At 44.7% G+C, this 25,954-nt stretch overlaps 1 protein-coding gene across 2 annotated transcripts in view; it reads right to left on the reverse strand.

Annotated features, from left to right (window-relative positions):
* LOC126259574 (serine/arginine repetitive matrix protein 1-like) overlaps positions 1-25,954 on the reverse strand; it is a 498,403-nt gene that overhangs the window by 42,771 nt on the left and 429,678 nt on the right. For both annotated transcript variants that reach the window (XM_049956481.1, XM_049956479.1), the window contains one exon: positions 37-362. In XM_049956481.1, the coding sequence (XP_049812438.1) occupies positions 37-362 (326 nt within the window). The remainder of the gene's footprint in view (positions 1-36; positions 363-25,954) is intronic.

The following is a 25,954-nucleotide window of genomic DNA, read 5'->3' on the forward strand; positions in this document are numbered from 1 at the left end:
AGAATGTCTACAAATGATTGGATTTTTGAGACGTACTTGTTGATGGGCTCTAGCGGGTAGCTGCGGTCCCAGCCGGGTGCGGCGGGCGCCGAGTTGTTCGGCTTGCGGCGTTCGTCGAACATCTGGCGCACGCGGCCGCCGCCGACGGCGCCGTTATTGTTGTTGTTGATGCCGTTGCTGAGGCTGGTGCGTACGCTGTTGTTGTTGGTGGAGGTAAGCGTGCTGAAGGAGGCGGTGCTGAGGCTGGAGCTGAGCGAGGTGGAGCGCGTGACGACGCGGTCGAGGGCGCGCTGCTGCTGGCTCTCGTACAGCTGCAGCAGCTTCTGCTCCTTCTCCTGCAGCTGCCGCTGCTGGATGCGCGCCTGCGGACAGAGGGCAGTCGTCGTACAGCGTAACAAGAATACTCACAAACACACCACGGCTCTAAGCGTTTTATATTTCTTACATTTAAGTGGGATTAGTTGCGCGACAACGAGAGAACCAAATATATGATCATCTCACGCCGACACCATTTTCCTACCACTATCAATATAGATGGACACACTTTTAACAAAATTGAAGGAAGGTAATGTCTTCGGTGCTTGTGCTGACATGCGACTCATTGCTCTACAGTAGTAGCATCAAGCACATCAGTACGTAGCATCAACAGGTTAGTGTTCATCACGGCCGTGGTTCTGCAGTCAGTGCAATGTTTACAAATGCGGAGTTGGCAGATGCCCATTTGATGTAAGGATTAGCACGGGGCAATAGCCGGGACGCGGTACGTTTGTATCGAGACAGATTTCCAGTACGAAGGTGTCCCGACAGGAAGAAGTCCGAAGCAATTGATCGGCGTCTTAGGGAGCACGGAACATTCCAGCCTATGACTCGCGACTGGGGAAGACCTAGAACGACGAGGACACCTGCAATGGACGAGGCAATTCTTCGTGCAGTTGACGGTAACCCTAATGTCAGCATCAGAGAAGTTGCTGCTGTACAAGGTAACGTTGACCACGTCACTGTACGGAGAGAGCTACGGGAGAACCAGTTGTTTCCGTACCATGTACAGCGTGTGCAGGCACTATCAGCAGCTGATTGGCCTCCACGGGTACACTTCTGCGAATGGTTCATCCAACAATGTGTCAATCCTCATTTCAGTGCAAATGTTCTCTTTACGGATGAGGCTTCATTCCAACGTGATCAAATTATAAATTTTCACAATCAACATGTGTGGACTGACGAGATTCCGCACGCAATTGTACAATCACGTCATCAACACAGATTTTCTGTGAACGTTTGGGCAGGCATTGTTGGTGATGTCTTGATTGGGCCCCATGTTCTTCCACCTACGCTCAATGGAGCACGTTATCATGATTTCAAACGGGATATTCTACCTGTGCTGCTAGAACATGTGCCTTTACAAGTACGACACAACATGTGGTTCGTGCACGATGGAGCTCCCGCGCATTTCAGTCGAAGTGTTCGTACGCTTCTCAACAACAGATTCGGCGACCGATGGATTGGTAGAGGCGGCGGACCAATTCCATGGCCTCCACGCTCTCCTGACCTCAACCCTCTTGACTTTCATTTATGGGGCCATTTGAAAGCTCTTGTCTACGCAACCCCGGTACCAAATGTAGAGACTCTTCGTGCTCGTATTGTGGACGGCTGTGATACAATACGCCATTCTCCAGGGCTGCATCAGCTCATAAGGGATTCCATGCGACGGAGGGTAAATACATGTATCCTCGCTAACGGAGGACATTTTGAACATTTCCTGTAACAAAGTGTTTGAAGTCACGCTGGTACGTTCTGTTGCTGTGTGTTTCCATTCCATGATTAATGTGATTTGAAGAGAAGTAATAAAATGAGCTCTAACATGGAAAGTAAGCGTTTCCGGACACATGTCCACATAACATATTTTCTTTCTTTGTCTGTGAGGAATGTTTCCTGAAAGTTTGGCCGTACCTTTTTGTAACACCCTGTATATACTTTCACTAATGAAATATTAAATGCTCTGAGTAACCGGAAGTCACCCGTTGGGATTTTTTGTGATCTATCAGAGGCTTTTGATTGTGTAAATCGTGGAATACTTCTAGATAAGCTCAAGTACTGTGGTATGAATGGGACAGTGCTCAAATAGTTTAAATCATACCTAACTGGAAGAGTGCAGAAAGTTCAAATAAACAGTTCACGTAATATGCAAAAAACTGGTGATTTCTCAAACTGGGGAACAATCAAGAATGGGGTGCCGCAAGGTTCGGTCTTGGGTCCTCTGCTGTTCTTAATATACACTCCTGGAAATTGAAATAAGAACACCGTGAATTCATTGTCCCAGGAAGGGGAAACTTTATTGACACATTCCTGGGGTCAGATACATCACATGATCACACTGACAGAACCACAGGCACATAGACACAGGCAACAGAGCATGCACAATGTCGGCACTAGTACAGTGTATATCCACCTCTCGCAGCAATGCAGGCTGCTATTCTCCCATGGAGACGATCGTAGAGATGCTGGATGTAGTCCTGTGGAACGGCTTGCCATGCCATTTCCACCTGGCGCCTCAGTTGGACCAGCGTTCGTGCTGGACGTGCAGACCGCGTGAGACGACGCTTCATCCAGTCCCAAACATGCTCAATGGGGGACAGATCCGGAGATCTTGCTGGCCAGGGTAGTTGACTTACACCTTCTAGAGCACGTTGGGTGGCACGGGATACATGCGGACGTGCATTGTCCTGTTGGAACAGCATGTTCCCTTGCCGGGCTAGGAATGGTAGAACGATGGGTTCGATGACGGTTTGGATGTACCGTGCACTATTCAGTGTCCCCTCGACGATCACCACTGGTGTACGGCCAGTGTAGGAGATCGCTCCCCACACCATGATGGCGGGTGTTGGCCCTGTGTGCCTCGGTCGTATGCAGTCCTGATTGTGGCGCTCACCTGCACGGCGCCAAACACGCATACGACCATCATTGGCACCAAGGCAGAAGCGACTCTCATCGCTGAAGACGACACGTTTCTATTCGTCCCTCCATTCACGCCTGTCGCGACACCACTGGAGGCGGGCTGCACGATGTTGGGGCGTGAGCGGAAGACGGCCTAACGGTGTGCGGGACCGTAGCCCAGCTTCATAGAGACGGTTGCGAATGGTCCTCGCCGATACCCCAGGAGCAACAGTGTCCCTAATTTGCTGGGAAGTGGCGGTGCGGTCCCCTACGGCACTGCGTAGGATCCTACGGTCTTGGCGTGCATCCGTGCGTCGCTGCGGTCCGGTCCCAGGTCGACGGGCACGTGCACCTTCCGCCGACCACTGGCGACAACATCGTCGTACTGTGGAGACCTCACGCCCCACGTGTTGAGCAATTCGGCGGTACGTCCACCCGGCCTCCCGCATGCCCACTATACGCCCTCGCTCAAAGTCCGTCAACTGCACATACGGTTCACGTCCACGCTGTCGCGGCATGCTACGAGTGTTAAAGACTGCGATGGAGCTCCGTATGCCACGGCAAACTGGCTGACACTGACGGCGGCGGTGCACAAATGCTGCGCAGCTAGCGCCATTCGACGGCCAACACCGCGGTTCCTGGTGTGTCCGCTGTGCCGTGCGTGTGATCATTGCTTGTACAGCCCTCTCGCAGTGTCCGGAGCAAGTATGGTGGGTCTGACACACCGGTGTCAATGTGTTCTTTTTTCCATTTCCAGGAGTGTATATTAATGACTTGCCATTCTATATTCACGAAGATGCAAAGCTGGTACTTTTTGCCGATGATACAAGTATAGCTATCACACCCAACAGACAAGAATTAACTGGTGAAATTGTAAACGATGTTTTTCAGAAAATCATTAAGTGGTTCTCTGCAAATGGGCTCTCATTAAACTTTGACAAAACACAGTATATACAATTCCACGCAGTAAATGGAATGACACCATTAATAAATATAGACTTCGATCAGAAATCGGTAGCTAAGTTAGAATATTCGAAATTTCTAGGTGTATGCATTGATGAGGGGTTGAACTGGAAAAAACACACTGAGGATCTGCTGAAACGTTTGAGTTCATCTACTTATGCTATTAGGGTCATTGCAAATTTTGGTGATATACATCTGAGTAAATTAGCTTACCACGCCTATTTTCCTTCTCTGCTTTCGTATGGCATCATATTCTGGGGTAACTCATCATTGAGTAAAAGAGTATTCATTGCACAAAAGCGGGTAATCAGAATAATTGCTTGAACTCATCCAAGTCATCCTGCAGACACTTATTTAAAGAGCTACGGATCTTCACTGTAGCCTCACAATATATATATTCACTTATGAAATTTGTTATTAACAATCCGAACGGATTCAAAAGTAATAGCAGTTATATGGCTACAACACTAGGAGAAAGGATGGTCTTCACAACTCAAGGTTAAATCTAACATTGGCTCAGAAGGGGGTAAATTACGCTGCCACAAAAGCCTTTGGTCACTTACCTAATAGCATCAAAAGTCTGACAGATAGCCATATAGCATTTAAAAGGAAATTAAAAGAATTTCTGAATGGCAACTCCTTCTACTCATTAGATGTATTTTTGGATATAGTAAGTGGGTAATTTCCCCAACCCCCACAAAAAAAAATTAAAAATATTGAGTGTCATGTAATATTTTGTGTAATGTAATATCTTGTATAGACACCTATTATTAACCTGACACATTCCACATCATTATGAATTGTCGTATTCTTGATCTATGGAACAAGTACTAATCTAATCTAATCTAACGAGTAGAGAAATTTAAGTACTTGGGATCGATTCTATATAATGAAGGCGAGGTTGAGAAAGATATTCAATAGAGAATAATTAATGCTAATCGTCCCGTCTTTAGTCTCAATAACTTATTCAAGTCACGCTTGGTCTCACAAAACAGCAAGATCAAACTTTACATGGCACTGGTAAAACCGGTTCTGTTATGTGGCAGCGAGACATGGGCGACTTCACAAACACTTAAAGAGCGCATTTGCGCATTTGAAATAAAAGTGCTCAGAAAGATCTATGGGCCTACAGTCAACAGAGAAAATGGAAGATGAAAAAAGGAGGCAAAAAGAGGACTTGTACCAATGTTTTGGGAAAGCAGACGTTGGTAAGGCCATCAGGGGACGACGACTCCAGTGGTTGGGACATTTCTTAAGAGCTGGAGAATCTATCCCCAACGAGTGTTCAATCCCAGATGATTGGAAGACGCCAAATAGGTCGTCCAAGGACTAGGTGGAAAGATAGGGTGATGAGGAAGTTGCAGATGCTGCACAAAACATGCCATCCGCTTCCGAATTTATTAGGGGTGGTGGTTCCACTGAAAGTCCTGCACCCCCTGCAAACCCCCCCCCCCCCTGCCCCGCTCTGTCACTACTACCACCCCAAGAAACTTACCGAGCGAGGTGGTGCAGTGGTTAGCACACTGGACTCCCATTCTGGAGGAGGACGACGGCTCGAACCCGCGTCCGTCCATCCAGATTTAGGTTTTCCGTGTTTTCGCTAAACTGATCCAGGCAAATGCCGGGATGGCTCCTTTCAAAAGACACGGCCGATTTCCTTCCCCATCCTCGACACAATACGAGTTTGTGCTCCGTCTCTAATGAGCTCTATGTCGACGGGACGTTAAACCCAGTCTTCCTTGCTTCATTTTCCCAAGAAACTTTCGCCACAACTGGAAACCGCCGATACGTTGGGTGTAACAAATTAAAATTCTCGAAGTAGTTCTACAGCTACATTATTTTCTATTCTTATTTACGTCCGTTTCTTTGCTCTTAGTTTCGGGTAGCAGCTCCATTCTGAACAACGCCGTAAAATATAGAAACAGTTTCAGCATAAAGACACAAAGTTTGGTAAAATATAACAGCGTTATAGGTAATCATTTATGTAAAATACAAAAGAAATGTTCAAGAGTGGGATTAAAATTCAGGGTGAAAGAATATCAATGGTAAGATTCGGTGATGCCGTTGCTATCCTCAGTGAAAGTGAAGAAGAATTACAGGATCCGCTGAATGATATGAATCGTATAGTGAGTATAGAGTACGGATTAAAATCAAAGAAAGACGAAAGTAATGAGAAGCAGCAAAATGAGAACAGCGAGAAACTTAACATCAGAACCGGAGATCGCAAAGTAGACTAAGTTAAGGAATTCCGCTAACTAGACGGCAAAATAACCCATGAAGGACGGAACAAGGACATAAAACGCAGACAAGCAGAAGCAAAAAGAGGCATTCCTGATCAAGAGAAGTCTGCTCATATCAAACATAGGTCTTAATTTGAGGAAGACATTTCTGAGAATGTACGTTCGGAGTACAGCGTTGTATGGTAGTGAAAAAAGGAGTGCGGAAAAACCGGAACAGAAGAGAATCGACGCCTTCGAGATGTTATGCTACAGAAGAATGCTAAAAATTAGGCGGACTGATAAGGTAAGGAATGAGGAGATTCTCCGGTGAATGAGTGAGGAAAGGATATATGGAAAACACTAACAAGAAGAAGGGACAGAATGGGAGGACATCGGGTAAGAATTTACGGAATAACTTCCATGGTAGTAGAGGGAGCAGTAGAGGGTATAAACCGTAGAGGAAGACAGAGATTGGAATACATCCGGAGGTAATTGAGGACGTAGGTTGCAAGTGCTACTCTGAGACGAAGAGGTTGGCACAGGAGAGGAATTCGTGACGGGCCGCATCTAACCAGTCAGAAGACTTATGGAAAAAAGGTGCCAAGACGCAATAATTAGGAGGTTATGCATCCTAAATAAAATATATGACTAACATTTGTTGTTCAGAGCAGAAATGCTCTTGGAAACCTAATTTATACAACTATAAAAATCACGGAATACATCTTATGTCCAGGCTTAACATCTATTACAAGAATGCAATGATGGCGTGCTTATGCTGAACCGGTCAAGTAAATCTGTGAACATTGTTTGAGTAATTGGATCACGCAGAATGAAGAGAATGAAAATGAACAGAATAAAAATACGTACTTTATCAGTCACAGACCCACACATAAAAGAATGGAGAAGATAATGGAAAATGAAACAGAATAGTCCTCTGATGATTAACACGTCTGTTCGAAACCGTTAACGGTGTTATTTATTTGTAATAAATAGCATTATTACAGCGGGTGGTTGCTTGTTTTTACTTGTAATAATTAACCCATATTTTTACACAGCCATCGGCTCGCCACAAAACAGCACTTAAATTCATGTTCGCTGTCGACGTACGAGGGCAGTTCAATAAGTAATGCAACACATTTTTTTTCTGAAACAGGGGTTGTTTCATTCAGCATTGAAATACACCAGGTTATTCCCCAATCTTTTAGCTACACAACACTATTTTTCAACGTAATCTCCATTCAATGCTACGGCCTTACGCCACCTTGAAATGAGGGCCTGTATGCCTGCACGGTACCATTCCACTGGTCGATGTCGGAGCCAACGTCGTACTGCATCAATAACTTCTTCATCATCCGCGTAGTGCGTCCCACGGATTGCGTCCTTCATTGGGCCAAACATATGGAAATCCGACGGTGCGAGATCGGGGCTGTAGGGTGCATGAGCAAGAACAGTCCACTGAAGTTTTGTGAGCTCCTCTTGGGTGCGAAGACTTGTGTGAGGTCTTGCGTTGTCATGAAGAAGGAGAAGTTCGTTCTGATTTTTGTGCCTACAAACACGCTGAAGTCGTTTCTTCAATTTCTGAAGAGTAGCACAATACACTTCAGAATTGATCGTTTGACCATGGGGAAGGACATCGAACTGAATAACCCCTTCAGCGTCCCAGAAGACTGTAACTATGACTTTACCGGCTGAGGGTATGGCTTTAAACTTTTTCTTGGTAGGGGAGTGGGTGTGGCGCCACTCCATTGATTGCCGTTTTGTTTCAGCTTCGAAGTGATGAACCCATGTTTCATCGCCTGTAACAATCTTTGACAAGAAATTGTCACCCTCAGCCACATGACGAGCAAGCAATTCCGCACAGTGGTTCTCCTTTGCTCTTTATGGTGTTCGGTTAGACAACGAGGGACCCAGCGGGAACAAACCTTTGAATATCCCAACTGGTGAACAATTGTGACAGCACTACCAACAAAGATGTCAAGTTGAGCACTGAGTTGTTTGATGGTGATCCGTCGATCATCTCGAACGAGTGTGTTCGCACGCTCCGCCATTGCAGGAGTCACAGCTGTGCACGGCCGGCCCGCACGCAGGAGATCAGACAGTCTTGCTTGACCTTGCGGCGATGATGACACACGCTTTGCCCAACGACTCACCGTGCTTTTGTCCACTGCCAGATCACCGTAGACATTCTGCAAGTGCCTATGAATATCTGAGATGCCCTGGTTTTCCGCCAAAAGAAACTCGATCACTGCCCGTTGCTTGCAACGCACATCCGTTACAGACGCCATTTTAACAGCTCCGTACAGCGCTGCCACCTGTCGGAAGTCAATGAAACTATACGAGACGAAGCGGGAATGTTTGAAAATATTCCACAAGAAATTTCCGGTTTTTCCAACCAAAATTGGCCGAGAAAAAAAATGTGTTGCATTACTTATTGAACTGCCCTCGTATTTCTTTTTTGTTTCATGACAACTTTTCTTGCTGTTAGCAGTCCGCATTTTTATTCACTATTTCTGCACTGGTTTTCTACTGCAGCAGCAAATCTCAACACCTTGCCACAGCACGAAAACGATCTCGACTATTTTTTTGCGATTACAGATGCCGAATCTGTCCGTGTGTCTCTAGTCGTATTGCTGGTACTGCTGGTGCCGCTGCGCTTGACCTATATCGAGTAGTTTGGTTTGTGTCTCCTGGCGTCCCACGGTCGTCCCACACCTGAGACCTGCGCCAATAGGCTTCTCGCAACCGTAACGGGTTCGGCCCTAGACGGAGCAGGCAGCGTGGGCAACACCAGGACGTGGGACGGAAGCATCACCTTGAACCGACGGCTCCCCGAACTGCGGAGACCGAAGCGCTCCTGGAACGCCCGTCTATATTGCTTTATTGCTGACAGGGGGTCTCGCAGCCGCGAATCGCTTCACAAAACGGTGACCCACTTTCTATGTAGGGCAAGGCCCGACGTACAAATTCTAAATAAAACTCCGGACTGGCCGAATGGTGGTCGGCTGTTTCTCTTACGATTAAACGAAACTTCAAGTCACGAAAGAAACTGATTCATTAGCATCCATTAGCAAGTCAAAACTGAACGAAGAGACCTCCAAAATTTAGTACATTATTTATTTATTTACTACTATTTATGAGACACTCTCATGTTACGTTGAGACAGTTTCAGTCTTACGTAAGAGAGCTTTTTTTTTTTTAACGAGTCAAATCTGTCTAGTCATTTGTACCACCCATCTTCGTACACGCATTACGTTCACCCTTATTACAAGGTGATATATATCGTACATCCCCTAGCTGCAGTCTAGGAAAACTTGTGCAAGAGTTTTGGAAGCACTCGCTCGTGCAAAACTGCAGTTTCTCAGTATTCTACCAATGGGTCTAAGTCTTTACCTGCACCCGAGCCATCGTGAACGTTCCACCGCCCTCGGCCTCATGTATTGTTACTCGCAAGTACATGTCAAACATGTGTGATAGCAGTTGTAAATCTTGTAGCAGAAGCTGGTAAATCAATCTACAATCTGAATAAGCAACTGTACAGTGCATGCCGAAGGGTATTTTGTACCACTGTAAATCATTCCGTTTCTAGTTGCACAAACAAATGAAGAAACGTAAAAACAATCGCTTATGTGCCTTTGTGCAAGTCCTAATCCGCCTTGTTTGCTCATCGCAGTTCTTAAGCGAAACGAACTCTGGAGCAAATAAAATCTTTCAGCAGTCTGTCGGAAACTGTGGTACTCTGAACTTCATTAGTGTTTCGTGAAAAGATTATCTTTCGCCCTCTCTGTTCCCATCCAAGCTCAAGATGCATTTCCGTAACACTTTTTACCAGCCCAACCGACTGGTAACAAATCTAACTGTTGATTTTCTTCGATTTACTCCTTCACTCCGACCTAGTAGCGATCCAAACTATAGTGTAGCGCTCAGTACTGGGCCGCACAAAGGTTCTGTACGCCGTCTTTTTTTCAGTCTTTTATTTTTATAAGCGAACAGGTGCGGTCCTACCACACTTTCCTGGGGCTCCCCTCGCGTTACATTTTTACGTATCGTGAAATACACATATTTAAATTTGTATTGATTACCACCTATTCGAAAATCATTCACCAAGCTGGTGCTGCCGCAAGCTGTGATGCATGCAGTGTCGTATACTAATTAAGGCAACGCCAATTAGTTGGTGCTGGTTAGAGGCGCTAGCTGACGTGTGTGGGCCACCTGTTCAAATCCGACCACCAACTATTGTTTCTTATTTATCATTCATTATTTCTGGAAGATTCTTGTAATGTTTGTAATGTTTGTAGGAGGGTTGCCCAGAAAGTAGTGCACTATATTTTTTTTTCTCAGCTTGAAATAATGCTACGAATGCGAAACGTAACGTATGTATTATTTGAAGTCTCCTGAGTGAGCGCGCCAAGTTTCCGTCACTTCCGACAGATAGCGTAGCTGCAGGACAGTTACAAAATGGCGTCTGTAGGTGATGTACGTCACTAGCAACGTCCCGTCATTGAATTTCTCACTGCGGAGAAAGAAACTGTGGGGAACATTCACAAACGATTGTGCAAAGTCTATGGAGCGTCTGCTGTCGACAGAAGTTAGTCGCTGGGCACGGAAGGTGAGGTCATCAGAAGACGGTTCGGCGAATCTCAACGATTTTCAGCCATCGGGGAGACCATCCAAGGCTGTCACACATGACATGTTGCAACGAGCTGTTGATGTCACTCGCGAGGACAGACCCATTACGGCTCGGTTGTTGGCGCTACATCTGTCAATCAGCAAAGGAAATGTGGATGCAGTTATCCGCACTCTTGGATATTCAAAAGTGTGTGTAACATGGATCCCGCGGTGTCTAATGCTGGATCACAAATCGCACAGAAAAAGCATTTGTCTTGATTTGTTACAACGTTTTGAAGTTGAGGGGGAGGGCCCGTCTTGTCCCGGATTGTGACAGGTGATGAAACCTGGGTTCACCAGTTTGAGCCCGAAACGACAGTCGATGAAATGACGCCATACCCACTCCCCACAGAAGAAAAAATTCAAAGCAACTGCTTCCACCGGTAAGGTCACGATCACCGTGTTCTGGGACAGTAAAGGTGTGATTCTCATTGATGTGATGTCAAGAGGCGGTACCATTAATTCAGAAGCATATGTCAACACATTAACAAAACTCAAGACGCGCTTCCGGTGACTTCGGCGCCACAGCAACCCAGGAGATGTTTTGCTGCAACACGATAACGCTCGGCCCCACGCAAGTCTGAGGACAGCTCAACATGTCGCAAACCAAGGTTGGACAGCATTACTCCATCCACCCTACTGCCCTGACATAGATCCCTCGGACTTCCACTTGTTTGGGCCACTGGAGGATGCCATTCGTGGAAGACATTTTGAGGACGCCGAGGAGGTGATTCACACAGTGAAGCACTGGCTCCGCCACCAGGGCAACGATTGGTACCGACAGGGCATACACGCCCTTGTTTCGCGCTGGAGGAAGGCCATAGAACGGGATAGAGAATACGTGGATAAATAGAGTGGGTAGATGAAACACCATTCTTTCGTGTGTGTAATTCACCTTATGTTCAATAAAGAAATGTTGAAGGAAAAAATGCGGTGTATTACTTTCTGGGCGACCCTTGTATATTCTGGAGTAATAGGTGCTTCTATAAGTAACAGCATTCTGGAATATCCGATGTTTCTATAAATAGCTTCACCCTCCGTGCAGGAGGTCCGTTCTATTCTGGACGTAGGTTGGTGTCAATGATAAACGTTCTTTCAGTTCTAAGCGTTTTATTTCATTGGACGGCCCTGCTTTCGAATCTGGACTTTATTGTGGTTCCGACGTGAGAATATTCTATCACGATTTGATTCGATATCACTGTAATTTTTAATCGGATAGTACTGATTCCTAGGTAACTATCCCACGGTCGGAAACCCTTGAAATTGCAATTAATACGAGGGCCGTTCAGAAAGTAACCTCCGGTTGGTTTAAAAAAATACACCAAGTTAAATAAAAATATTTTAATATATACATCTTACAACTACATTTTGCACTATTTTTCTACATAGTCTCCATAGCGATTGAGGCACTTATCGTATCTCTTCATAAGCTTTGAAATTCTTTCTGCATAAAAATCACCCGCTTGTGCCTGGAGCCAGCCTGTGACCGCATCTTTGAGCTCTTCGTCGTCATCAAACCGCTGTGACCCGAGCCATTTCTTCAAATGCATGAAGAGGTGATAATACTTGGCGCCAGGTCTGGGCTGTAAGGTGGATTGTTGATAACGTCCCACTTGAAGGACTCAAGAAGGGCCGTTGTTCTGCGAGCAGAGTGAGGACGGGCGTTATCGTGCAAAAAAACGATACCGGAAGTCAGCATACCACGGCGTTTGTTCTGTATAGCCCGTCGTAACTTTTTTATTGTTTCACAGTACACGTCTTGATTAATGGTCGTACCACGTTCCATGAATTCAACCAACAACACCCCTTTGGCATCCCAAAACACCGTTGCCATCAGTTTTCTGTCAGAAAAATCTTGCGAGGCTTTTCTGGGTTTGGTAGGCGAATTTGAATGTGCCCACATCTTTGATTGTTCTTTTGTCTCAGGGTTCACGTACTTAATCCAGTAGACAAGTCCGACATTGAGAAACGTCGATTTTCACGAACTTTTGCATCAACTGTCTGAACGAGTTCGTCAGTCACCAATGATGGTCTACCACTCCTCTCTTCATCATGAACGTTTTCTCGTCCACTTTTAAATAAACGTACCCATTCACGGACAAATCCTTCACTCATAACTCTTGGTCCGTACACGGCACAAAGCTCACGATGAATAGCTGCTGCAGAATATCCTTTGGCTGTAAAAAACCTTATGACAGCACGCACTTCACATTTGGCGGGGTTTTCTATTGCAGCACACATTTCAGACTTGATGCCGACTGACCTGTTGAGTGCGTGAACGCACAGATGGCGTCGCTACTCCCCCCACAACCCGCACTGTGACCAATCGGAGGTTACTTTCTGAACCGCCCTCGTATATGCCCATACCATTAAATACTGAGTATGGTTGGGAGTCATTAGACGTTTATATGTTTATTGAAAACATTAGTTAAGCTCTATAGGTCAGAAACAGTTAGAACCCTAGCTGTGAGGAAGTCACGTACAGTATGGGATTTACTGCATTTTACAATGGTTCACAGCTTCTTGCGCAAAGTGTTCAAAGTCTGAATACAGGCTGCACCTCGTCGCCGCAAAGAGTTTACTTTTTCATTCTCTAGGTAGAGCGAGCTGTCCGAATAACTACATACTGAAGAGCCACAGACGTTTCAATCAAATGGCTGGCAAGCTGGCAGTGGGGCGTAGGTAGACGTGTGCGAGTCTATGGATACCATCCACAGTAACAATTACTTCATAGATAAAAGCCCACAACTATGAGCATATCTGAAGGTGTATCTCTCAGCAAAAGAAGTTCATTACTTTGTGGTTGAAAGTTAAATAATAGTGTCAACATTAAGATTTTCATCTTTTTAGATTATGTACGATCGAGAATGTAGTCATTGTTTTAAATCACTGTTATTACCCTTTCGTAGTCGAGTGTACCACTTTCTTGGCTGGAATGCACTGTGTCCTGGCAAGGACAGAGTTGTAGCTGATATCTGAAAGTACTAAAGATGGTCTTCCAGTCTTTTTTCTTTCCAACACAGTTACACATATATCCTATTTCGAATCCATTAACAGTTGTCACCTTACGTAATTACCGAGCGCTGCCACGAAGCAGCACGAAGGCTAATCTAGAATATTCTACACTCCTGGAAATTGAAATAAGAACACCGTGAATTCATTGTCCCAGGAAGGGGAAACTTTATTGACACATTCCTGGGGTCAGATACATCACATGATCACACTGACAGAACCACAGGCACATAGACACAGGCAACAGAGCATGCACAATGTCGGCACTAGTACAGTGTATATCATACCTTTCGCAGCAATGCAGGCTGCTATTCTCCCATGGAGACGATCGTAGAGATGCTGGATGTAGTCCTGTGGAACGGCTTGCCATGCCATTTCCACCTGGCGCCTCAGTTGGACCAGCGTTCGTGCTGGACGTGCAGACCGCGTGAGACGACGCTTCATCCAGTCCCAAACATGCTCAATGGGGGACAGATCCGGAGATCTTCCGGAGATCTTGCTGGCCAGGGTAGTTGACTTACACCTTCTAGAGCACGTTGGGTGGCACGGGATACATGCGGACGTGCATTGTCCTGTTGGAACAGCAAGTTCCCTTGCCGGTCTAGGAATGGTAGAACGATGGGTTCGATGACGGTTTGGAGGTACCGTGCACTATTCAGTGTCCCCTCGACGATCACCAGTGGTGTACGGCCAGTGTAGGAGATCGCTCCCCACACCATGATGCCGGGTGTTGGCCCTGTGTGCCTCGGTCGTATGCAGTCCTGATTGTGGCGCTCACCTGCACGGCGCCAAACACGCATACGACCATCATTGGCACCAAGGCAGAAGCGACTCTCATCGCTGAAGACAACACGTCTCCATTCGTCCCTCCATTCACGCCTGTCGCGACACCACTGGAGGCGGGCTGCACGATGTTGGGGCGTGAGCGGAAGACGGCCTAACGGTGTGCGGGACCGAAGCCCAGCTTCATGGAGACGGTTGCGAATGGTCCTCGCCGATACCCCAGGAGCAACAGTGTCCCTAATTTGCTGGGAAGTGGCGGTGCGGTCCCCTACGGCACTGCGTAGGATCCTACGGTCTTGGCGTGCATCCGTGCGTCGCTGCGGTCCGGTCCCAGGTCGACGGGCACGTGCACCTTCCGCCGACCACTGGCGACAACATCGATGTACTGTGGAGACCTCACGCCCCACGTGTTGAGCAATTCGGCGGTACGTCCACCCGGCCTCCCGCATGCCCACTATACGCCCTCGCTCAAAGTCCGTCAACTGCACATACGGTTCACGTCCACGCTGTCGCGGCATGCTACCAGTGTTAAAGACTGCGATGGAGCTCCGTATGCCACGGCAAACTGGCTGACACTGACGGCGGCGGTGCACAAATGCTGCGCAGCTAGCGCCATTCGACGGCCAACACCGCGGGTCCTGGTGTGTCCGCTGTGCCGTGCGTGTGATCATTGCTTGTACAGCCCTCTAGCAGTGTCCGGAGCAAGTATGGTGGGTCTGACACACCGGTGTCAATGTGTTCTTTTTTCCATTTCCAGGAGTGTATTATTTGGACCCTCCCCTCCGTGATCTGACTCACGTTTATGTTTCACACGCTACATAAATAATGTACAGTATAAAATCAGTGAATCAACATTTCCTCCTAAACATATTACTAAGTTCACACCGTATGTTACCAAGAAGATTAGAACGTTAATGTGATTTAATATCCTGTTGAATTACTGTTAATTTTATAGGCGAACTACAGTATGCAGCATGGGTCCGTATGCAACATGTGACACCTTTTAACGACGTCATTTGACTTCCCAGTGTTTTGGAAATGCTCCGCAGATAAAGCCACAAACTCAGTTTCAAGATTACGGACAGGAGGCACTAACTTACGTGAAGTATCCAGAATATGAGAGGCCGTATTGGCGCCTCTCCCGTCATCTTTAGTTGAGCTCCCATGTAACGTATTCACATCATCTGAGAAGCTGGTAGTAAGTCGAAACCGATAACTGTACTATTTGTATGACCTGAGGCAGAAATATATAACTAAAAAAATTAAAAGACTGTTTCCCTACGGCAGCATACTAAGTCTATGTTAGTGTCAAAGTAATTTCAGATGGGCAAATCACCATCCTTTCACCTCTCCCATGGGGTTCTATTGAATGTGCAAAGCTAAGAGAAAGCATAGTTCAAAGTTGTCTACGTTGAGAGTAGATCAGGTGGATCGTCAGCCAGCTGATTTTCAGGACGCACTGCAGCTAATGGTAACTAACTATCATGTCCCTCACTGTTTAGACGCCAACAAGCTCGATGTGTTCCCTTGAGAAGATCTAACTTGAATTGGTAATGATTGTGTACGATGGTCACGCGTAATTTGAGCGCCTTCCTCACAAAAGGAAGTCAGCACCATTTTGAAATGTATGCAGCTCTTTAACATGCTGATACTTTTTGCGGTATCCCGTACGTTGCCACGCTCTTTTTCTGAGTGTATCTAGCATAATAGATATTCGTGTTCACCTGCGGACTCCCAATTACACTATTAGTCCAAATCCCCGATTGATGGTCTTTCTTCTGTTCTTTACTAGTGGCACAAGTCGCGAAGGACAACTGGACACCACGCAGCCGACTTCCCTACAGTTCGTGCATGTACACAGACGACACCGGATGCCCTCGACGGTCATCTCAACTAGCTAACAGTCGAACCTGGTCTCCTCTGCACTGTTACAGGGATACCTCGTTCTTGGCGTGGCGTTTCACCCTCGGTCGAGCTGTCCTCGTATGGTCTGTCACATCAGTGTTCTCACTATACCTTTCCCATGCCCTGTGCATTGCTTTTTGGTTCACCCCAAGAATGCATAATGTTGCTCCCAAGGTACGTCCGCCCTGAATCAATGCCACAGTTCTGGTCAAATTAAGTAATACGTATTGCATATTAAACCTAAACACTAACTCTAAGTCTTACAGCACTCTATGCATTAATGTTAGATCAGCATGTGAAATTGTTATAGATGTGTCGCCATCCCCTCCCCCTCTCTTACTGTGTCACCTCCTGTACCGTAAACAAGAAGTTATATCACTTGTTTATAACCACCACCACCACCACCACCACTTACTATTTCCTTCTCCTCCTCCTCCTCCTCCTACACGCCTAGTCACGCAACACACCTAATCCCACAACATTACAAAAAATTCTTTGTGCTTAATTTGTAGGGTGTAATGGCTTCGTTTACAAAACAGCGGTTTCTCATTTGTTATCTGTGAGAAACTTTCAACATTTTCTGAATTTCAGTTACATTACACGACTTAATAATTCCTTCAACCAGTTTCAATAGGCTATTTCTCTGAAAGTTGACTTGAGACTTATAGTTTACATCAAATAGTGATGGGTACAAACATTTGCGACAAGTTATACATTCTTCGATGTTTTGCTCAGATTTTCGGGATATGGAACGACTGTGGTTTATCTGGAATGTAGCCGGCCGGAGTGGCCGAGCGGTTAAAGGCGCTACAGTCTGGAACCGCACGACCGCTACGGTCGCAGGTTCGAATCCTGCCTCGGGCATGGATGTGTGTGATGTCCTTAGGTTAGTTAGGTTAAAGTAGTTCTAAGTTCTAGGGGACTTATGACCACAGCAGTTGAGTCCCGTAGTGCTCAGAGCCATTTGAACCATCTGGAATGTATTATGTCCCGTCCAAGAGGGCAATTGTAAGATATTGATGTCACGGTGTGCTGCTTTGAATACCAATGCGCCACTTAAATCATCGCTACCATCTGAGGACGCTTCCGCAAGTCTTTAATTGACGATGCAACGAGCTGACCTTTCCATGAGATCAGCTGTGGTTGGCAATGTGTGTGTGCTGAATTACACTACGTGTTCTACGGGCACCCTACTAAATGCGACTTGTCTAATGTCAGATTACATATCAAAAGGTAACGCAGCAAGTATGGGTACATTCTGTCTATATCAGAGACATGTTTTCTGATAGCGAAGGCCGACGGAGAGACAAGAGGTACATGTCTCCTGGTCCACCGTTAGCGATTTTATTGTGAAGTAGAGATAACAAGAAAGAAGAAAACCGAGCAACGACTTTGACAGGACTAACAAATTAACAGATAAAACTGCTGAGCTCTAAAGTGTACTCTACCGGTACGAAACAATCATCGATGCACATTCTTCTCAAGTGTAGTAACCTTTGCAGAGAAGTCAGTAAGGGGCCGGTACGTCGACAAGTGACAGGGCTGTCGTCATGGTCATGCTGCCACCGAAGGAATGCACGAAGTCCTTTAGTGCTGCGACCAACGATGTGGTTCATTTTTAGAAACTATTGTGGAGAGACGAGTCGTCATACGTAACGCGGCAGCAGACGCTTGTACAGAAGTTGTGACACGGGGTGGGGGGGGGGGGGGGGGTCGGGGGCGGTGCTATGAGGTCATGATCCCCTCCCCCCACCAAAAAAATAAAAGTCACTGTATTAATAACTATGTAAACAAGTTATTACGATTATATTTTTAACATTTTATATAATTAGTTGTTAGGTATATCAAAATCTTAGACATCTCTGTCACGTTAAATGTGAGGGGACGACAGAGCGAAAAACTGGTACGCTGTGAGATCGCTCTATTCCATGCCGTGGAAGCTGCAGCGGTTCTTTAATCTGTTCCGTGCCTCTCCACGCAGCACAGTCGCCGAGGCTCGGGGGATTATCATTTCTTGGGAGAAAGGAGAAAAACGCTGTCAGCGCCCCCGCCCCCCTCCTGAACTCTTCATCAGAACAGATTAAAACAAATGTTTCCTTCTCTTTTCCTCAATGTTGCTCCTTCACGACTGTTATCCGCAAGTAACTTATTGCGCGAGATTGCAGTGTGGCAGTTTAAGGCTTCATTTTCCGCTGTTCTTATGTTTTGCAACATAACTATGTTTTATTATTATTCATTGGCCTAGACTTCCCCACAAAAGAATTTATAAGCTATATCGCTCGTTAAATCGTGAAAAACTCTCTTTAACGCCCTGTGAAAGGCAATGATAATGAATGCCCCTCGAGATTTCATCAACGTGACACAATCGCAAATTTATTTTGTTTTTGACATCAAGTTAAGTAGCCGAAAAATTCTCGATGCTTACATTTGACTGAGTTTTTCGATTTATAGCGCTTGCAACGCCTTTACACATACGTATACACTACGCAAACCATTATTAAGTGCACGACAGAGGGTAATTTTTATTTTACTGTATGCTAAAGCTTGCTGTGGGAAGAATGATCCCTCACACGCTTCTTTCCGAGCGGCCAGTTTCTTTATTTTACCTTAATTATATCTGCTAAAGTGATACATACGAGGTTTAAGGTTATTCGCAGATACAGCCGTGAAAAACGATTCTTGAAATTTTCTGATCTACACCTGTCTTCTAATGCCATTTCTGTTACACTCTCGTCAGCTAAACAAGCCTCTAATTATTCGCACTTCCTATTGTAATAGACTCTATATCTTTAGTTAGTCTGATCTGATAAAGATTCTGATAAAGATATCTTGTGCCTCAGCAATATCCCAGGGTGGACTGAGACAGTGTTTACATAGCGATGTCTTTTGTGGAGTAGAGAACTGCAGTTGCACAACGCTCTAACAACGAAGCGAGTACTAGTAATAGTTCAGCTTACCTAAGAATGGGTCTATAAGGTGGTGATAAATCCACTTCATATCTTCAGACACTTTCATTTCCAGATATTTGACATTATTGACTATGGTTGTGGGCGATTCGTTTAGTCAAAGGTTACTACACTTTTACATTTCGTGCAATGCAAATTTCACATGTTGTAAGGTGGCAGAATAAATGAAGATCAGTTTCGCACCCTACATAAGATCTTTATACATTGCACGGAAAGGTGATATGACACCTAACTTAATTCGGCGGTAATGAGAAAATTTGCCTTTCAGTATGTAATGCAAAAAGGGATGACACTCAATTGACGGTATTAACACACCAATCCTTTATAATGCATGTCTATGAGTAGAAGGTGGGACAAGCAGTGAGAGGAAACATTTTGGTTTGGAAGGAAGGGAGAGCAGTGGCAAATGCTGCACCACAGGGGTTACCATGGAAACCACTTAAGGGGCATCCCAGGTGGGAGTCAATGACCGAACGACCAGGTGACTCAGACGGGAGAGAGAGTAACGGGCCGGACCACAAGGAGGAGGACAGAAAAAGCTTTAGAAATCTGTGTTTCAGAAATCCAAATGGATATGAACAAAACCAGTGACGCATTCGATCACGTGGACTGTGAGTGGTACACACGTGATAGACACATGTAACTTTTTAGGCGTATGCAGTGGGCACAAAATGTCCGATTGGTGGAAACGCACTGGGAAGGAGTAAAGTGCCGAGATTTCGATGCAGTTTAATGGTAGGACCCTTGCGATTGGTAGAGAGAGTTTCCACAAAATAAGAGGAACGCTCCTATTGCTCGAAAAAAGGCGTGACGTGGAGAACGAAAGAACCCAGGTGGGGAGACAGTTCGGCTATGAGAAAGACAAGACGGAAATTTTCAGGGTGTTTTCTCTGAATGGGCGTCTAGTGCAGAACAGGACGCATAACGCTCTGTACGATGCAGAGGAGAAATTTGTGTGAACACTGTGCTCACAGCGACTGACATCCAGCTGGAAATTAGCTGTAGCTTCGTTGAGCTCCAACTGTGGAGAAACGAACCAGCCAGTTAGTTAATTGTTCTTGAGAGAACTGAGAGGGCATTATAATATGCATGCTGTTCCAGCCAAGTGCGTGTATATCGTCATAGTCTGACACTAGGGATGAGTTCATGTTTTCTCGCATATCGAGAAACATAGGGAGAGGACTGCTGGAAAATTCAGCAAAGGTTTAATTAGTTTTATAGAAATTTCAGAAGGCGAGAGGAGCCAGGCAGACGACAGCTCATCACAGCAAAGGTAAATACCGCGTGCAGAGGCGTAAACTTGTTGGTTCACCAGCTTGCGTCCACTGTAAACTCGAGCGACCTTGGGTAATCTTTTGCTCAGCTGGTCACAAAACTAACCATCCTCTGTAGACTTGACTGTTATTCTAAAAATAGTGCCAAACTTTGAACCGGAATCTGATGGTTTATCGTAGTACTGGCCAACATCATAATGTAATCGTAAGAATAATTTTGTAAAGAAACTTCTAGTTAAAATTTAATATTGTTGTTTTTAGGATTACTTAACTTTCTGAGAGTTTAAATTTAATATTGTTGTGTTTAGGATTAGTTCACTTTCAGAGCATGAAATGCGTCATTTTGACAACTATCTTAACATTGTCACCTTGTAAACTGTGTAAAAGCGTGTATTTCCGTAACAAGATTGCAATATTAAACAATATCATTACAGCTTACACAGTTGTGTTCAGTCATAGAATAAGAAACCACCTAACCATAACCTTACAATGTGTATACATTGTTATTTACCGCCGGCTGCGGTCGCAGGTTCGAATCCTGCCTCGGGCATGGATGTGTGTGATGTCCTTAGGTTAGTTAGGTTTAACTAGTTCTAAGTTCTAGGGGACTGATGACATCAGATGTTAAGTCCCATAGTGCTCAGAGCCATTTGAACCATTTGTTATTTACCAGTCTTGCCATCGGATGATTCTATGTTAAAATCTAACTTGGTATACTAGAGTTTTTCAAGAGCTAATTCTACTCATAGACAACTGTGTCGTATGTGTGAGGTCTACTGATACAGCTTATACTTATCGTTACTTAGTGGTAGCGAAGTAGATGAAGCAATTCTGTTAATTACGAAGCAAAATATTGCATGAATAAATATGGACAGCATAAAAAGAGGACTAGCATTGGTAGCGGATGCATTTTTCGCCAAAGGAAGTCACCTGGTATCAAATTAATTTGGGAAAGAAGTTTTTGGGAACGTACTTCTGGAGTACAGCATGTATGGAAGTGATTCATGAACAATTAGAAAATAAAAAAGGACTGAAACGTTTAGGATGTGGTGTTAGAGAAGGTTAAGATAAGAAATGAGGAGGTTCTCGACAGAACTGGCGAGGTAAGGGATGTGTGGAAACACGAACTAGAAGGAGTGATAAGAGGATAAGAGACGAATTAAAACAAATGGTTCAAAAGGTTCTGAGCGCTATGGGACTTCGGAGGTCATCGGTCCCCTAGAACTTAGAACTACTTAAACCTAACTAACATAAGGACATCACACACATCCATGCCCAAGGCAGGATTCGAACCTGCGACATTAGCAGTCGCGCGGTTCCGGACTGAAGCGCTTAGAACCGCTCGGCCACCACTGCCGGCCGTATTAAAACACCGGGGAATAACTGCCATGATGTAGAGAGAGGTGTAGGAAAATAATAATAACAACAATAATAATAATAAATAATAATAATAGAGGTAGATACAAAAAATACTTAAGGACATGATCAGGAATTAATGAACTAATGTGATAAATATAGGCGAAAATTCGTGACTGACGTTGAACGTTTTTGGTGACCATAAAGTTATTTGCATCTGGATTTGTACCTCGGAAAAATGCTTGGACTGTGCCGACTTTACGAGTGTACGTAAACTGTGGTAAAGCATATGGTGTAGTAAAGCGTATGATGTCTAGTGAACAGTATGCTTTATGGACAGCGCGGAGTGGCATTAAAAAAACGCTATATATATATGATGGCTCGCCGTAAAATTCTATAGCTGTTTTAAGAAAAGTGGAGGTCAACTGATACTTTGATGATAATATTCCTCGAATATCTCAGAACGACAAGATTTCAGTGTTGACCTGTGAAATTCGGTAGGCAGACTCTTCTGCGGGCAGTCAGGCAGTTTGTAAGTTTTTTCTAAAAAGTGGTTCAGCTTTGTAACACGAATGACAATAAATTATATTGCCGAAAATGATTACACGACTCATCTAGATTCTTCCATTGTGATATAGCACTTACGAGTCATGGTTATCGCATGACAGACGCGCTCTGATCCAGTAGCTAGCTGTAAGTGTTACGACTGTGGCCCAAAGGTGTTGGCTTCTTACGGACTATGAAATTATCAAGTAGTTAAAACATATTTTGGAAACATAACTAGTTATTGTGATTCTTACGATTGTCATTAATTATTGCTAATTTGTTTATTAATGTTAATGATGCTGTGAATGGAAAGTAAGATATTAAATGACCATTGTTATATCTATTAACTGAGTACACATTATCGTGAGAACTGTGACTGTACAGAAACAGTGAATTATACTCTCAGGGGAATTTTGGAATGTACAGTTAGCCAGTTTACAGGATAGGCAATACAATAAGCATTTTACGATAATTCTGTCATTAACAGAGAGAGTTAGAAATGGTTCAAATGGCTCTGAGAACTATGGGACCTAACATCTGAGGTCATCAGCCCCCTAGAACTTAGAACTACTTAAATCTAACTAACCTAAGGACATCACACACATCCATGCCCGAGGCAGGATTCCAGACTGAAGCGCCTAGAACCGCTCGGCCACACCGACCGGCCATAGAGAGTTATTTCGCTATTTGTTCATTTAGTAAGCTGTTCATGAAAGATATTAAAGTGCGATTGGGCAAATGTAAAAGACGCGGGATTACGCGGTTTAGTAGTAATATCGGCTTGGCTGTGATGTGTATCAGCTAATCAGAGGACAGTACGTTCGCGTATATTTTGTGGCTACAGGTTTGTTTTGTGAAGTCTGAGTTCATCCATCATTGTGTTCAGATGAGGATATAACGAGCTCTAAACAGATGTGATAATTTTACAAAATAATGATTAAAACTTGGCCGCGGAGTGCTGCAAGGTAGATGCGAACGTGAGAGGAAAACGAACACATGAAATTCCAATTTTAATATATATTTTTGAATAACGAACACGTGAAATTCCAATTTTAATATATATTTTGAATAACGAACACATGAAATTCCAATTTTAACGTGTTTTTCTGAATAATCAAAATTCGCGTGGCGCGTTATACAAGCTGTGACCATAAACTGAACATTTGTAGTGGTCAAATTGTGTAACATTTGAGCGAGCACTTTGTCGCAGATAATCTGTTTGGTACTCCTGCTGGTAATGGATTCCGTTAGTTACCATAAGCTGGCTATGATGAGTGACTGTGACTACATGTGAGTACTGACACTAGAACTTGTGATTAGCAACGTTTTTGTATCAAACAAGTTTCAAAATATCGAAGTTTTCACACACAAATTGACTTTCAATCAATCGCTCGGTTAATCTGATTCTGAAAAACACTTGTTGCAACTGTTGGATCCGTAAGACGATACTGCTTCCTGTACAGATTTTTCAGTATAGGAACATCGTTAGTTTTTAATAGGGAAGGCGTGTGGACCGGACTGCAGAAGAAGATATCATCGCAAGGTGAGTAAACATCATTCCTGTACGACGATCACAAAGCAAACGCAACATTCAACCATGGTCTACTTAGTATGTGTGACGGTATGGTCACCGTCACCAAAGGTTGACCTACTCAGAATTTAAACCTTAGTGCGTTTAGATTGTCTTTGTATCTGTAGGAACATGTTAAACAGGCTACGGAGAAAATCACGGAGAACGAAATGCAGTAGTGAGATAAGCCGTAGGTATATGGTAGAGGTACTGTGTGAAGGTGTCAACGCTGGCATCTGTGGGAAAGGGAGCCGACGCGACGGTCACTTGACTGTGTGATTCCCAGCTGCGCCACGCACGGGATACGCCCACGCAGTGCCTGGTACGCCACACGCCGTGGCGCAATCGATGAGGAGGGCCGCGTAATTAGAGCTTTTTACGCGCGACTTTGCGCCACCTTCATCTGATATCCCGAACTGTGACATTAGCAAAACGGTCAGACACCTCCGCCATCCAAATGTCCATGTGGAGACCAGATCTCAAACGTCCGTCACCGAACTTCAGTAAGTCAAAGTTGGGTTGGGTTGTTTGGGGAAGGAGACCAGACAGCGAGGTCATCGGTCTCATCGGATTAGGGAAGGACGGGGAAGGAAGTCGGCCGTGCCCTTTGAAAGGAACCATCCCGGCGTTGGCCTGAAGCGATGTAGGGAAACCACGGAAAACCTAGATCAGGATGGCCGGACGCGGTAAGTCAAAGTCATTTCGCGGGTGAAAATACACCAGTCTTTCAAAAAAAAAAAAAAAAAGATGCATTATCGTTATCTACAGACTTTTAAATGTGCATTTAGACATCGTGACGTCTCACGAGATCACAGTCTGTATTTACAAAGTGAGCGATTTTCCATTTCACCAGCGCGGAGTCGCTGAATTCCTCGTTAAAGAGGAAAATTTGCTGCTGTAATTCAGAGGAATCAGAGGACGACATGGATTGCAAGTGCTACTCTGAGATGAAGGGTTTTGCACAGGAGAGGAATTCGTGGCGGACTGCATCAAACCGGTCAGGAGACCGATGACCCAGAAAAAGAAACCTCGGAGACAAGTCTAGATGTATGCATGAGCACCATAAGTGTTAAGAGATAGGTAAAGCATTTCAAACAAGAGGATACGAATAACCAAGAAGAGCATCGCCCTGAAATTACCTCTACGTTAAGCAACAAGGAAGGAGTTGACGAGTTCATTAGAGAAGATGGATTTTTCATAGTAACCAAAATCTTATTAAATTTGCTATGGGGCGTAGTGCAGTGCAGGATATGATTAAAACCTTGCGATATCCAAAATTTTCTGCTAGGTGTATCCTACGTTTATTGACCAACACCACTAAGTTTAGGCAAGAACCATCACGCAAAGCCTTCTTGAGAGATTTCTTAATGTTTAATGTGTAATGTGAATAGCAATGAAGGCCTGTTTCATCATTATGAGTCTGAAACAATATGTCAGAGTCTAGAATGGCTCCAACTGAATTCACCATCAAAAAAGAAATCAAGGATAGATATCTTCTGGGAAATTTATGACAAGCATTTTCTGGTAAAGAAGGTTACTTTCTGGTGATTTTCTTTAAACTACACACTGCTCTTCACTACTTCCAAATACTGGGTAGCTCTGTCGTGCATTGCACAGTAAACGTCTTGCGAAGAATATCCCGCTGTACGATAACGAGCAGATACATACGACTCAAGTAAGTGTGGAGAAAATTTGGACTTTTGGATGGAAAAGTCTTCTGTATCTTTCTTGTTGCTCTGATTTGGCGCGCAATGACAACAGTAT

Source organism: Schistocerca nitens, chromosome 5, assembly GCF_023898315.1.
Source record: "Schistocerca nitens isolate TAMUIC-IGC-003100 chromosome 5, iqSchNite1.1, whole genome shotgun sequence".
NCBI lineage: Eukaryota > Metazoa > Arthropoda > Insecta > Orthoptera > Acrididae > Schistocerca > Schistocerca nitens.